The 15951-nt window shown below is 40.2% G+C and overlaps 1 protein-coding gene across 1 annotated transcript in view; it reads right to left on the reverse strand.

The window, feature by feature from the left end:
- The window catches only part of adamts16 (ADAM metallopeptidase with thrombospondin type 1 motif, 16), a 125109-nt gene that overhangs the window by 108072 nt on the left and 1086 nt on the right, over nucleotides 1-15951 (reverse strand). Inside the window, exons 3-4 of the mRNA XM_079837961.1 lie at nucleotides 12431-12759; nucleotides 323-671 (exon numbers count right to left, since the gene is read on the reverse strand). Of these exons, the coding sequence (XP_079694087.1) occupies nucleotides 323-671; nucleotides 12431-12759 (678 nt within the window). The remainder of the gene's footprint in view (nucleotides 1-322; nucleotides 672-12430; nucleotides 12760-15951) is intronic.

A 15951-nucleotide genomic window follows, 5' to 3' on the forward strand; every position in this document is an offset into this window, starting at 1 on the left:
TCACATCCCGCATAAGATTTGGTTACTCGGTTTGTAAAATATTACTCAGGGTTCAAATGCAATGTGAGGATGTGGTGTTTGTTTAGAGTAGGTGAAGATAATTCATCCCTGAACAAACACAATACAGGTGGGATGATGTCATGATAGCATGTTCAAGCTGACCCTTGAACAGCTGTGACCTTTTTACATACGACTGTTGTCTAAAATACACCCCCCCCCCCCAATTAATGTCTTTGACAGTCCAGCCACCACACCTGAACCATGTAATGGAAAGCAACTCTGTGTTTGAAGGTGCAGTTGGAGAGAGAATGTCCTTACATACATTTCTTCCGTCGTCCACAGAAGTGCTGTCTCTGCCGTGTGTCGTAGTTGAAGTTGTCATGACTGTGTGGGGAATGCTGGTTCTCCTCTGGATCTGTCTCTGTGTGTGTGGTTCTCTCATCTTGTCTGCTGGTTCTCCACAGATATGGGACTGCTGAATGGCTTCTGCTGACCGTCTCTAGCTCAGAAGACCTCCTGGTTCTGCCTTTGATTGTCTGTGGTGGAATGGACCTCTTGTAGAGGATGTGGGGGTGGTGATCAGATGGTGCTGAGAAGTTCTCCAGAAGTGCCTGATGTGGATGCAGTGGCTTCAGGAAGTAATCCACATCCTGAGTTCTAATCAAACCTGACTAGAGGGAAAACACACTGGTCAATGCCTCGCACTCTTCATATGCACAACATTAAAGAGGTTCTATTTTATATGTTTGTTTATGAGGTCTACTAGAATACTTTTGCATCATGTAATGTTAAAATAACTCATTATTCTTATATTTCTTATCATTTACATTGTTGTAGCACCTGTTTTTACCCCCTGTCTGAACACTCGTTTTAGATTCTTTTAAGACACGGCTTCCAAAAATGGCAGTCTGCTCTGATTGGTCAGCTGATTGGTCTACTGCATAGAGCATGTGTCAGAAATGTAACACGGCGAGCATCAGCTCCAGAGGCTTCTGTGAACTCTACTGTAACTACGCTAACTATGGCGTCAGTTTTGCTGTATTGGTTCAGTCAAGAAGAACAAGCTGATCAACCCGAACAACGTTTGCAAGCACGACTGCAGAAGGGGAAAAAACAGCATCACTTGAACATTGCAACATTTTATTTGTTACATTTATATATAGCGCTTTACATGGAAGGGGGGAATCTCCTCAACCACCACGAATGCACAGCATCCACCTGGATGATGCGACGGCAGCCATATTGCACCAGAACGCCCACCACACACCAGCTTTTTGGTGGAGAGGAGACAGAGTGATGAAGCCAATCAGTATATGGGAATTATTAGGAGGCCATGATGTTGGACAGAGGCTAATGGGCAAATTTGGCCAGGATGCCAGGGTTACACCCCTACTCTTTTTCCAAAGGACATCCTGGGATTTTTAATGACCACAGAGAGTCAGGACCTTGGTTTAACATCTCATCCGAAGGACGGTTCTTGTTACAATGTAGTAAAAAGACATAACTATACAGTTATTACAGTACATCACTATACTGGGGCGTTAGGACCCACACAGACCACAGGGTGAGCACCCCCTGCTGGCCTCACTAACACCTCTTCCAGCAGATACCTAGTTTTCCCAGGAGGTCTCCCATTCAGGTACTGACCAGTCTTGGGCTACAGGGTGATGTGGCTGCTGTCCTTTTTTTTTTTTTTGCATGTGCCTTGGGTGGGAATTATTTAAATAGGGAATATATTGATGTGTTCGTCCCTGGAAGAAAACTCAAGGCTACAATTGATGCGTTTCAGGGAGTTCAGAAACAGTGACAATGATATAGAGAATGACCCTCTTTGGAGTGACTTTGTGTTATGTAACTTTGCAGACATTTCAATGCTCAAACAGAAACATTACACACTAAAGAAAGTTGAAAATGTAAAAAAGTATAATAGGAGCCTTTTAACACTATAGGGGCAAGATTTACTAAACGGGGCAAATTTTCATGAGAGCGCAAATCCCCAAAAATGGGAGTGGAAAGTAAAAGAACCTAGACGCAGCCGGAACATTTCCATAATGACCAACACAATCTACCAAGAGCAGCGCAAATTGGTGTCTGGTTTAAGACATGATTTTTTGGGGCGTTAAATAATGGAACAAATACCAATAAATTGACTTGCACAAATCTAAGTAAATCACCTTGCATGATTCATTTAAATACTCTCCTCCCAAAATGTTTGCGTCTGAAATTGAAACTCCTACAAATACATACGCAATAAGGTCAGCCGCAAAAATAACTCCGTCCATGCCTTTTTGTCGCAAATTTTTCACTGCGTGTCTTCAGTAAATCCTGACAGTAGTTTTTTTTTTTACGACAAAAGAAGGTTTGCGCTGACCCAACCTGTTAGTAAATCTGGGCCATCATGTGCATTCCCTGAAGGAAACAGCAGTGCTTGCAAGGCAGCAAAAGAAAGGCAGGAATGCAAGCTCATCCAGAGAAATGACATCTAGAGCTGCATAATATCAGCAAATAAAATCAATAGTGTTATATGGCTTAGTGCGATAGTCAAATCACGAAGGCTGGGATTTAATTTAATAAATATGTACAATATACACTACCGGTTTCAGACATACAGTGTTTCAGCGTCTTGGTTCATTTACTGTGAAATTAACTGCTGAGATGCTATTATGAGCTGCGCATGTGTAAAACGACACAGTAACACTTCACTCTAAAACCCCCGAAATAAAAACTTAATGGTTTAACATTTGAAAATGTAAACATTAATTTGTAAATCATTTTACCACTGTAAATAATTTTTTTTTTATGAAATACTTAATTACAGTGTAATCATTTTATTGCAAAATGTTTCTTATTTTTTGCAATATTTGTATTTTTAAAATTAATGATCTACAAAATCTGAATCCATCCATCTGAATCTGAGTCCATACATTAAGGCTGAATTAACCATTAGCAGAATGATTGAGGAACACCAGTACAGTGTCTTTTATGTGCTTTGGAACATACAACAGATACTTGGCTAATGTTCCCAAGACGCCTTTAGATTCTAAAAAGCAAACCCCATCTGGATTGAAGATATATTTAGAGTCTGATTTCCAAACTGTTCAAGAATCAGTACCGCTCACATTTGAGGTGCGGTACTTGCATGTCAAGCCGACTCAGTTTACGACACAAACGCCCAAATTACACTTCTTTGGAAAGCTGTGCTGTCATTAACACTAACAAGCTTCACGTCCCTCGCAATCTGGAGATCCCAAGGACTCTTCAAACCCTCATCCAAATGTCACGTCAGGTCAGAGCGAGAACTCATTTGTGCAGCCGCTTCAACGCGGTCTGATAATTACCCTCAATTGGGCTCAGAGGATAAGCTCCTCTCCAAACAAACAGAAAAGCCCTTCTGAGAACCTGTTTGAACCCAACGTGCATCTGATTATCATTCGTCATTGCCAACAACAGTTAGGCTCATTGCAAGGCAATCATACAGACAATAGGCTGTAAAACATATGTTGAACTCTGGGAAGAGAAGACAAAGCGGGTTGCATTTAAGTTCAGGATTTGTGCATGAATGCACATAAGAGACATATTCAGGGCTGTCTGGAGGACACAAGTACAGTAAAGGACTGAGGTTTCTAATGTGTGCGTGAGGTTGATTATGATGGCCCATAACTGTCTGAGAGAGCCATTAATGTGAATTGAGCAGAAGTAGGGGTGTAATAATTCACTCGTTTTATCGATAAACGGATAACAAATCCTGCATAGGCATTGATCTTGAAACATGGATTTTTGAATCGTGGATTGTTTGTAATCATAAGCATGTTTACGTGTACAAACCTTTTCACAGTCGATGTGGGAATGTAACTTTGAAGAGTGCATGTGCTGTCTACAGAGGTTAACGTTGATCCACCCTGCTGTATTTGATGGCAACTGCCGTCTCGATGCTATTTTTCCCACTTTTGTTGCCTACACAGTTGAGCAGAGATCTAGTTTTGCTGGCTCGAGGAACGCTGCCTCACTCCACGGTTAAGTAATCAACGAGCAAAGCCATACAGGTCTCGCCAGACTAAACAACCCCGATCCAAGATCACAGTGTGTGTAGAGGATACACATCTCATCACGTAATTAACGCCTGTATGGGAGGTAACTGGTGACAGATTTCAACACGCGACTTTTCAAACAACACTTGAGTGATTCTGGAACTGCCCATGACGTGCAATGATAATTAGACATTTTAATTACCACATCACACATATTGCGCATTTACAGTGTATTGAAATGAAAGACACAACTGGCTCTTTAAGGGAAGAGTGGCAGGTTACCTCTTTTTACAGTATCCTCTAATTTATGACCTTGGATGAGAATTGATGTCACTCCATATTTTATAGTGCTGAAAGTGCCAGCAATACAATTTATGTTGATGCCTAACCAATCAAAAGAAAGCGCTTTCAGAGTGCGAAGAGAGTTACATGTCAATAACCACTGGCTGTGGATCAGATTTTAGTTTGTTAGGTTATAGTTCATATCATTAGCAGCTGTAAACAGATTAATCCAGGCGCTTCCAGAGCAGTGATTCAAGACTCCATCAGAAGAACAACACCTGGGACTTAATCTCACCCCAAGACCAAAGGTCCTACAGTCAAGCATTTGATCCTTTATTGGACGCTGAGGACTTCAAAGAGCAAAATTACCCAGTTGTTTTGGTGTCAAGGCAGCAATCCTCATGAGATACGCTCGTCTTCTGTCACCAGATCACAGGGTTTAGTCAACAGAAGCGACCTCTGCCAGTGCCGAGGCTTTCAGGCTAGATGTAGGATGAAGTTCAGGCATGACTGGTCACTCCACATGACTCCTGCTGTTCTCATGTTGGGAGTTTTAGCCGATGTCAAGACTAATTCCCAAAGTCGACTCGATTTATGGCGATTGCGCTTTCATGCCGTTTACACGCTTGCTGCACGTCTTCCAGTCAGCCATTCCCATTCATCCAAGATTTAGTCAATAGAATCCCGCAGGATTGCAATTATGGCTTCTGGTTAGTTGAGGAAGACAGTACGAGGTCTCACTGACATAATTCAGACAGACAGTGAGCGACCTTGCAGTGACCTGTGTCGTGTTTTTCATTTGATTAAATGCACATGGTGTCTTTCAAATATGATGTACTACACTTAGTGTTCATCCTCTGTGACATCACTTCCAGTTACTGAGCCCTATTTACCTCAGACTGTCGAAGAACTTTGATTTGCCGATGACCTTTGCTTTAAAAGCAGAGTAGGCGATTTGTTCCAGAAATATTTTTGTTCTGCTGGTTGAAAGTCTCTTCACATCCTGATAGCAATCACTAAGTTAATTGGTCTAAATGTGAAGAGTTCAGGTGCAAAAACCTTCCGTCTGACGTGTTTTCTTTTAAATTAGCATTTTTTTAACCAGGCTCCTATGTTTAGGTTTAATAATTTAACTTCAATGGCAATGAAAAGGTTAGGCATGAAATGCCTTATTTTCAAAAATGTCACTTTAGTCAATTCATTGGTATTGAGCAGCTTGTGGTTGAAATGGGTACTGCAGTCCAAATTCAAAATCTTGTTTTCCCCGCCCCCTACTCTTCAGACTCTATGCTCATGCCGGTTGCCAGTTTGAGGACACGTAACAGGAACGAGCGGAATTGACAATTGAAGGCGAGGAATTGACAAAGAGACTTAGGTACACACTGTAAGTTGATGAGTATAAACCTCTGTTATTGCCACTGTAACGATGGACAAAAAATAGTAAAAACTTGCACCTCTGCAATCGATAGCCGGCCATTACACACACGTCATTCATCTTGAAATCATATGATTCGATTTGCGTCTTCTGGGGACTTAGTGGATTTTGCTGACAAATGGTAGTGATTTCTGCTAACGACCAGTATTTCTGAATGGGCTGGCACTGGTATTTAGTGGATTTGAAGCGAAAGTATTTGATGAACGTATATTATGTGCTCAATATCATTATCTCATTATCTGGTGGCGTTTAGCTGCTTTTGCATCTGAACTCTTCATGTATTTATATGTATATATATATCGTCTGGAAAGCGTTGGACCATAAAATGTTCATCCAATCATTGAATTCGATCCTACCTGCCTGTCAACTTACGTATTTTCATACTTTTACGCACCCTGTTCGCGCAGACATCACACGTCACCAGCACGCTTCATGCTCTGCAGAGTTAGAAAGACGTCAGTCACAGAGTGACACAACCGAAACAGCAGCTGCTTTTTACATTTCCCCCTGAACCAAAACAACGAACTTATGCTGCGTTCACGCCATAACCACAGTAATTTGGAAGAGATGCGAACCTGTGACGTTATACTTGGAGCGGTTTGTGATTCGAATTTATGCATTTCAATAGTGTCAGGTTGTACAGGCCAGTTCTCTTTAAGTTGTTTATGTTCATTATTATGCTTTTGTGTGCTCCCTGCTTTACGTGTTCATGTGTTTTGAAGGAGGCGTGGCTTTGCAGACGCTCTGACGTGAGCGTGGGATCTTATGCTTTCAAAGCTAGCTCGCTATTGCTTTAAAGACTTACTGGAAATTGTTTCCAGAGACACTATGACAGATAATCTGCTGACATTTATTCAGTTTTAGCTCATATGATCAGATTAAATAAAGGCAACATATATTTGCATGTTCATTACCATCACCTAGAGAGGTCTGTCATCCGACAAAGCAAACAAAGTTAGCAAGTGACATTTGAAATTTAAGGTTAATCCATAGGAGAGAAAATCACAAAGGAGATATGTATATTTATTTTTCCCATGGAATTTTAAAGGAAACATCTATAAACAAGCAAAACATAAGCAATAAAGCTTCCCTTTGCCATTCTCCGCTGGGAGAAAAAATGAATTCTGCCTTTTGAAAGCTGGATGACGTGTCAACAAAGATTTGCAGTGGAGAAATGAAAATCGCTGTTGTTGTAAGAACTTGAATTATGCTGCTTTAGAACTGCTGGGGGATGTAATGGATAAACAAATCAAATTTAAATTAAATTTATATCAGACACAATATAAATATCAAATTTGGTCTAAAGCAACTGCCAAAGAGGAAATAGGGGAATCATGAAGGAAACCATAAATTTGTTGATCTATCCAGGGAAATCTGTACCTTTTCATTTCTTCCAGGAGGAGCTTCGAAAAATGTAAATCAATTTATGCACATGGCACTTAGCATCCTTAAGCACACAGTTTAGCATAAGTAAACAGTGGAAATCCATGTTGTCAAGCAGGAGTGGTACTGCTGACATTCCTGCATAAGTAACACATACGAATCATCTGCCACAAATCTGCGCCTCAGTCACCCTGGTCCAAGACAAGCTTAACTAAAAACAAATGTCTGCGCTGCCTCCTTAAATACCTCTCATGAAATTACACACTGAGAGCTACAAGGTGCAAATAGCAGTCATAAAGCGGCAGGAGACGGGCTGAGACGCTACCTGGGAGGAAAATAACAGCTGCACTCCCGCACTCAGGGAAATGGGCAGATCCAGGCACGACCCTACAGGAACTCTAATCAAAGGAGCTGAGCGGATATGAGGAAACTCTGAGCGATGCACCTGACGCTGTTCCTATTTCCATGAGAGAGAGGCTTGTACTTGCCTTGCTGCTTTTAGAAGCTGAAACCGAACCTCTTCCGAGCTGCTATAAGAGTTTATATGCAGCTGAAACTATTTGGGAAGGGTGTCGGTGATTCGTTTTTTAAATCCTCTTACATCATCTCAGTGACTAACTTGCTGTTCTTGTTGTGAAGAGGCAGATTCCGAGTCTTAACCCCTTCCTGGACATTGCATTGCATGAACACTGACTATATATATATCAAGACTAAATCAACTTGAGCTCCTCAGAAACACCATATCCAGCAGGATCGCATGTATTCTTGCACACTGACAACAACCTCCGGCCAACAATTAGTCATCCATGGCGCCTGTTTCTGCTCTTTACAGGGCAAATTGTGCTACGCTCCATTTGGGTTCATTATAAATAAATATGTTAGTCTTTAATTCTGTCAGTTCATCAAAGCTACATCGAAAGCCTGGAGAGTGAAACTTGGGATTGTTTTATGAGAGATATATATTTTGGACAAGAGATCTGAAGAGTTGCTGGGGGTTGCATAGCTTGGTTTAGCCTAATGATGAATGCTAAATCATAAGCATTGTGGGAAATTTGGTGAAAGAGAATGAACCTATGCACCAGGTCCTGCTACGAAGCAGCTTGGGGCCAGTAATCAAACAATTTCTTGGGGATTGAATGTTTGTTCTTGGTTTTAATTAAGAGCGAACAGAATCAGTCCAATATAAAAGGACCTGTACCAACAAAAGCAACAACATGCACCAACCATGTACCATCATGCTACAAACTCGCAGTTTAGAACAGTGTCGGACTGTCAGGGAGAAAGGGGCCCTTTACATGACACCGTTTTTAACTAAAAACTGAACACTTTTTATGCATTTTGGCCATTCAGTTCAATGGCATTTTGGGGGCCTGAAAATGCAAAGTTTGAAAACGGCAAAACAGTGAATTTGTGAAACCGGTGACGTCATGCACATGCGTATTACATGTCCAGTCTAAAGGCACAGTGTCGAGAACAATTGGCCTGCCATGAATGCCATGAATTTAATCATATTCGTGGATCCGTGTGAACAGGGATCGTTTTGAAAACGATGACGTCTGCACGCTAAAAATGCAGGGGTAAAACGTTTCCACTTTTAGTTTATTGTTGTCGTGTAAACGTGCCCATAATGTGCCTGTGAGACAGGGCCCTATTTTAACGATCTGAGGGCATGGTCTGAAGCACATGGCGCAGGTGCACTTAGGGCGTGTCCAAATCCGCTTTTGCTAGTTAAACGAAAGATAAAACGGTCAGCGCACCAGGCACATGGTCCAAAAGGGTTGTACCTAGCCTCTTAATGAGTCATGGGTGTGTTTTGGGAGTAACGTGGAACTAACCAATCAGAGTCTCATCTCCCATTTCCTGTAAAAGCCAGTTGTGTTTACACCATGGCGGATTCACTATTTACATGGCGGAAAAGACTGACCGCTTCTACAGAGAGGAATCCTTTTATTATTAATATTTAGAAATGTCTATGTGCTGCTGCGCATCCCTGTGTGTGTAATAAACAGAGTGTACGTGCATTGTGTTCCCTCCTATAGACGCATATTACTAAAGCGTCCTTTAAATAATCCCCAAAATACTGTGCTATTGACTTTAGACCAGGTTTTTGTTGGTCAATGGCGCAGTTGTGGGTTCCTTTAACAATAAGACCAGGAAAACGTACAACAAAAGTCAGTTTTGATTTTTTTGTAGACTTGAAGCATTTTGAAAACTTTTCTCAGGTAATAATGTTAAGTAGTTAAAATTCTGTGTTATCCACACTACTGTGGTGGGGTTGGGTGTCCAAATGTAGATTTATGGCTTCAGTTTATGGCTGACATCACTCACAATTAGCCTGTTATTATAGACTGGCGACACTTCAGAAAGACTTTCAGTGTGGAGTTTCCATGGCATGGCACTCGTCTCAACCCAGACTGCCATTTCCAATGACCCTCCTAATTGGCATCCCATGTGCCACCATTAAATTCAGCTATTGTACCCTTTTGTATAAAGCCGTCAGCCTGAAACCATTGATGCCTTATTCGCCGAGTCCTCAGGCCTTTAAACTTACATTAAGGACCTTTTATGACAAACTCAGACTGTCATCAAACCCCTTCCAACCTCCAGTGGTGATCTGCCAACCTGTCTCAACCATTCAAAGTGAATTTATACATGGGCTTTACTGGACAAGTAAGGAGAGTCAGAGTTAACTAATGACTCTGCACCGCTGCTAATCACTTCCAGCCGGGGACAGTGTGATAGTCTACACCATTACACTGCCAACACATATTTCAACTAGTTACAGAGCCAGTACATTTTCAATGACAGTAAGATTTGAGCTGCCTCCATTTAAAGACCGACAATCACACAGAGGTTAAAAATCACAGGGAAATGAACTAACAAAGATTATCTCAAAGTTCCTCAGAGCAAGTAGTTTCATCATTCACTGCCGGTTTCGCAATCATTGTTGTACTTAGATTTAAATCATTCACAACAGTCGTGATGTAGTACTGTTAATACTATGAATCTCCATTTGACATACTGTTGTGACATGGGCCAGTGCGAAGCATGGGATCAAAGTTTGGCCATTTTTTTTGCCCATTAGTCCATGCTGGTAGATGTTGTAACCACACCATAATGTTGGCACCAATGCCTCAGGAGATTCACGAAATGTGAACAATGATGGCAAATAGATAGATGTCCTTAATTGGATTTAACCCATCCAGACAGTCAGCGCTTAGTGAAAATCAATGAAAATTATTGATGCAAGGGTTGTAGTAAACTGCACGAATATAGATTCAGGGTGTGTTCACACTTGCCAGGTTTGGTTTGATTGAAACTAACCCTAGTGCGATTGCTCTGTTAGTGCGATTCATTTAAAGGGTTACTTCAGTGATTTAGCATGAAGCTTTGTATTTAAACTGGGTCATTTATGCAGTAGTAATGTGAAATTATTTTTGAATTTGGTGCCTTCTAGACTGAGAAAAGACAGAAAATGCATTTTTGTCTCATGTGGATGAAAGACAATAACTCCCAGAATGCACTTGCTTCGCTGCTCTATGAGGCCACTCCGTACACCGTCGTTTTGATCTTCATAGTAATACAATAATTTCGTTCAGTTAGAGAATAAACACTGCAATTAAAAACTGAACGTGTCTTTTCAATAAAGTGTGAGCGAGCCGAACGAAAGTCACGGCACAGACGCAGCAGTGAGATTTCATTCATCACGAAGAGCGGAGCAGAACTGAGGTAACGTTAAGCGCCAGTCTGGCACGTTTTAAGATCGCATATGAAAGTTAAACTATCACAATAATTCATTGAAAAGTTGAAACACTCACTTTATTCTGCACCGCACTCCGTTATGATTGTCCGTGCGGCCGTCTGTGTCTTACATTCTGTGCGTGAGATCTCTCCCCTATGGGCGGGTTGATAACATGCGGAACAGCTCCATCTAGTGGCTGTAGTCTTTAGCCTCTGGCAAAAAAATCCTCAGATGACGCAAAATTACGATATTTGCGTCATCGCAGGATTTTTTCCAGAAATAAAATGCATAATTCTCTCGTCTCAGTTGGATATGAGAGGGGAAAGTACCATAATTTGAATATACTACCGGGTTTCTACTGATACAAAGCCTGATGCTAAATCACTGAAGTTACCCTTTAAATAAGTGTGAACGCTGCCATCTGAACCCTGGTGTGCACCTAACAACAAGATGCGACCCTAAAGAAGAACAGAATGCTTATTATTTCTTCTCAGTCACAATGTTGCCCTTCACAGTTCGGTACAGGCATCGGAAACCAAATAACCAAAGCTTTATTTTCGATTTTCAGATAAATGAAATGTTTTGACATTTCAACAAAAGTTTATTTCAGTGCATTGCTACTGTGGAGTGCAAAAAAACAACATTCAGAAATGGACTTAAGGCTTAATGTGTGTTTTGTTAAAACAAGCAATGCAGCTTAATGAGTATTTGTGGATTCTTGAAGAGCTGATTGTAATTTTTCAGTGTTGCTGTGAACCTCCTTGGCAAAAAAAAAAACTAAAAAACTATATACAGATAAATGATCATCATGTATTAATGCTTATGTGACAACAATATCTATTTGTTTCCACTGAGGACGAATACAGATCCTCCAAATGTCGATCTGACTAATAAAAGGAGGCTCTGTTCTCTAGTAAAACCTCCCCTGACCCACATTTATGTGTGTTATTGAGTCACTGGTTTTAGGGGATTTGAATACTGTGCTTTTAGACGGGCTCTATTGATGGGACAGGGCACTCTATGTCAGTCCAGTCAGGGTAAAGTCATGAGAACTGCGGCACAGTCACTTTGCTCTTCCAGCGCCTACTGGGAGCCGGATCTCGTGCGGCCTGGAAGCCAAAATAACAAAAGCACCCTGGAGGGTTGAGGTTTCTCTGCACACCGAACATTAATCCATGGAGAAAACAAACAGATGGGACGATGAGCAGCCTAGACTGATGAATACAGCAGTTTTGCACTCAAAGGCCTACATGAGTCAATGCATTGATGATGACACAGTTATCGCTCTACAGCTCATGCCAAAAATGCTTGAGGTTGAGGGTCTTATTCTCTCCAAGGAGAAAATAAATTCTTTCTGGTCTATTTTCATCACCATCATTATAAACTATTTGAATGGCAGATCATAAGTCAGTTGGGGTTGGTATTTCTACATTTCAGAGGGACTAGAATAGAGAAACCTTAATATCGTTTTTTTATGCAAAGATAAACTTTTAAGACAGAATTTGGTATCTGAAAAGGACTCCTTCCACCATCAGCTCTGAAACAGGATAACCCACTCACCATCCCCGCGCATGTCGACAGGGCCACGGATGAGTTGACCTTTGACCTCAGCACCCCATGGAAGAAGCAGAGGTCGTCTTGTGGAAAAGGCTGCAGGCTCTTGGTGCCGCTCCTGCCCAGGGTTTGTACAGTGAAGCTGGGCGCCATCAGGTCACGTGACGGCTGCAGGTCCAGGTGGAAGTCCTGTCCTAATCCACGGAGCCTAAAATGAACAGTGGGGTCGTGACCTTGACCATCCGTGGAGCGTTTCCTGCGGTGCTGGTGGGCCACGGCGTGGGAAATGTAACGTCCTTGATGGTCCACCTCATATGGGGCCACAATCTCATATTCTGCATAGAGGAGGAAGGGAGGTTAATACATGCTAGAGTTCAATACATTATTTATGTTCAGCTATGAAATCGATTAATCTGAAATATCTGCAAAAAAGACTAAATGAATTGTGTCCTGAACACTCCTTGTCTATCACTGTTCAGCAATCAGATTTGTTGAAATTTTTGTTTTGATGAGTTATTATTCAATTTTTTTCCTGAATATAAGTATGCAAATGTTAAATGCAAACAATAAGAATAACGCATTGCTACCGTTATCATGCATTGTGTTTATTTTTAAAGAGTACAACAACCCACACTGTAAAAAAAAAAAAATCTTAAATTATTGGAGTATGTTTTACAAGGAAATAAAGTCTTTCTACATCAAAATTTTACGCTTCATTCAATGTGTTACTTGTCATTTTTTCATCATTTATTGTGTGTGTGAAAATTGTTTCTATACCAATTTTTTTCCCCAGTGCATAACGATATACTTCATATGATATACTTCATATACATTTATTTTTATTTTCTGAACCGAAGTAAACTAGAAGAATGACATCCATGTAGCGTCTCATCTTTTTTCTAACTTTTACTAACATGCTGCAAATTCATACATTACACTGAAAAAAATGGTGTAGTTGAAAAACAGTCAGCGGCTATATTACCAAGTGTAAATAGCAAGCAACTAGATTCTATTTACACTAAGTGAAAATAACATTTTCTTAGCGATAGATGATATTTACACTAAGTGAAAATAGCTGTAGATGCTATTTACCAAGTGAAATAGCATACTACGTGAAAATAGTGATATATTCTATTTACACCATGTAAAAGTAGCAGTTCTTTGCAATATATGTAAAGAGTAATTAGATGCTATTTATACTTTATTTAGATATATTTGTACCTCAGTATTGTTGTACATTAACAGGATGCAATAATAACAGAGTGTAAATTATTATATTTATTAAAATTATTAAATAAATGCCACCTTAATGAGAATAAAAGCCCTCCCTACAACTACACCCACCTGTCAGGGGTGTACGCAGGCAGGAAGACGAAGACAGGCAGATACAATTCCAGACGTGATTTAATCAATAATCGATTAAGGCAAGACAGGCAGACGGGCAACAGCACAACACACTAAAAAACAACTGAGATCGGACAGAAACCGAAGGAACAGGAGGAACTTATATAGTGAACACAATGAGGATAATGATGACCAGTGTTGGGGAAAGTTACTTTGAAAAGTGATAAATTACAATATTGCTTTACTCCCTTAAAAAGTAACTAATTTAGTTACTTAGTTACTTTTTTAAGAAAAGTAATGCGTTACGTTATTTTTGCGTTACTTTTTCTCACCTGGGCTGGGCTTGTTTTTGTTTTTGTTTATAAAAAAAAGTAATATTTTTGTGCAACGGTAAAGACCTCTTCATACCAAAATTGAAATAATAAGCCCCAGGCTGAGGTAAAAATGCACATTCACACATGAACAGTAGAGGGCGCAGCTCTGCTGTGCTGCCATTCTGGATAGTGGTAGAATAGGATGCAGGAGAAAAAAGTTTTACCAATAAAAACAAAACATCTAGTAATTTCCATCATCAAAGGTCAGCATCAAGACATTGGTAAATTAAATATAAAGGTAGATTATGCATACAAATTTTTGTTTTATTTAACATTTAATTATTGGAGGTTTGCATAGTACTCTGATTTTGCATTTGACTGATTTTATTCATTTTGAGAGGTACAGAATCTTTATTGTGCAAGTGAGATAAATAAATGCTCACATTTAGAACAACAATAACCATCATGTTTACACACAACGCCTCTGCACTTATTTTTCTCAACATGGAGGCAGGAGAGCTGTCAGTCAAATGAATGTGAAAAAGTAACTTGCGTTACTTTTTTGAAAAAGTAACTCAGATATTTTGTTGTAAATTTGAAAAGTAATGCGTTACTTTACTAGTTACTTGGAAAAAGTAATATTATTACGTAACTCAAGTTACTTGTAATGCATTACCCCCAACACTGATGATGACACAGCTGACACAGATGATGGTAACCGGGGAGACAGACGAGTGGCGGGAAACAGAACCAAGGAACATGTGACATATACAAACAAACTGAAATTCCAATTAAACTGAAACTAAACGTGACTGTGACAAACCCTACCCAATAATTACATTTATTAATTATTAAACATTTTCGGCAGGCAATTTATTTCCACTTTAAGAACATTTTCTTATTTTTTATTGAAAGTAAATGTCTTTCTGATGTGATATGTGATGGGAAAAAGGGAGAAGAGCGAGCTCGGCAAAAGACGGATTCAAACCCGGGTCGATCACGTCAAAACCTTGTTCCACAAACCTTGTCTACTGACTACACCACTGAAGATGTTTTGGTTTGCCAGATAAAGTATAAATGTGTGGCCGGAGTTTCTACTGTCCAAATACAGATCTTAGAAAGGACTTTGAACATTAAAAAGTAATTTATCATTTAATGATTCACATCAGGATAAAAAAGACTATACCTAGCAAATAAACTGTTGTTATTGTGTAAAATAGCTCATTTTATTCATACAAATGCGAGCAAATGTGATTTATAGGAAGAACAGCTCAAGATGCTGCTCATGGGGCGAAGGTCAGAAGATGTGTTTTAATGTTGTGTGATTCTGACCTCTACATACACTCACACTCCTCTCATCCTCGCGGTGGTCTGGTGGCTCGAGTTATAAATGCTTTTACAGACATGAGCAGACAGATTTATGATCTCTGACCGTAGGGTGAGACACACACTGATGACACACACTCCTAAACCTCCGCTGTGATATGGAGACACACGCTCTCACCGTCTCTCATTCTCTTTCTCTCACACACACACATGCGCACACACACTATTATATCTGGCTACTCCAGTCTCTAAGTTCAAGCCAAACAGTGCAAAGACTCTTCACAGGATAAAGGCAGTAAGTGCACACAGAGACTGTTTGTAAAGCTTGGCTGATTGATGGAGAGCTTCTTCAAGTGTCTGCCTTTGTTCATTGTTCACTAAGTCCCAGTGCATGCCAATCTTTATGCCACACACCCCTCGTTCTGTGTGTGTGTGTGTGTGTGTGTGTAGTACAAAATTGTCCACAGAAGCAATAAATAAAACCTCCTTTCGGGGACACCCTCCTTAGAAGAAAATGATTCATATATGAAATGTCTTTATTTT

The sequence above is a fragment of the Gobio gobio genome (genome assembly GCF_949357685.1).
Source record: "Gobio gobio genome assembly, chromosome: 15".
NCBI lineage: Eukaryota > Metazoa > Chordata > Actinopteri > Cypriniformes > Gobionidae > Gobio > Gobio gobio.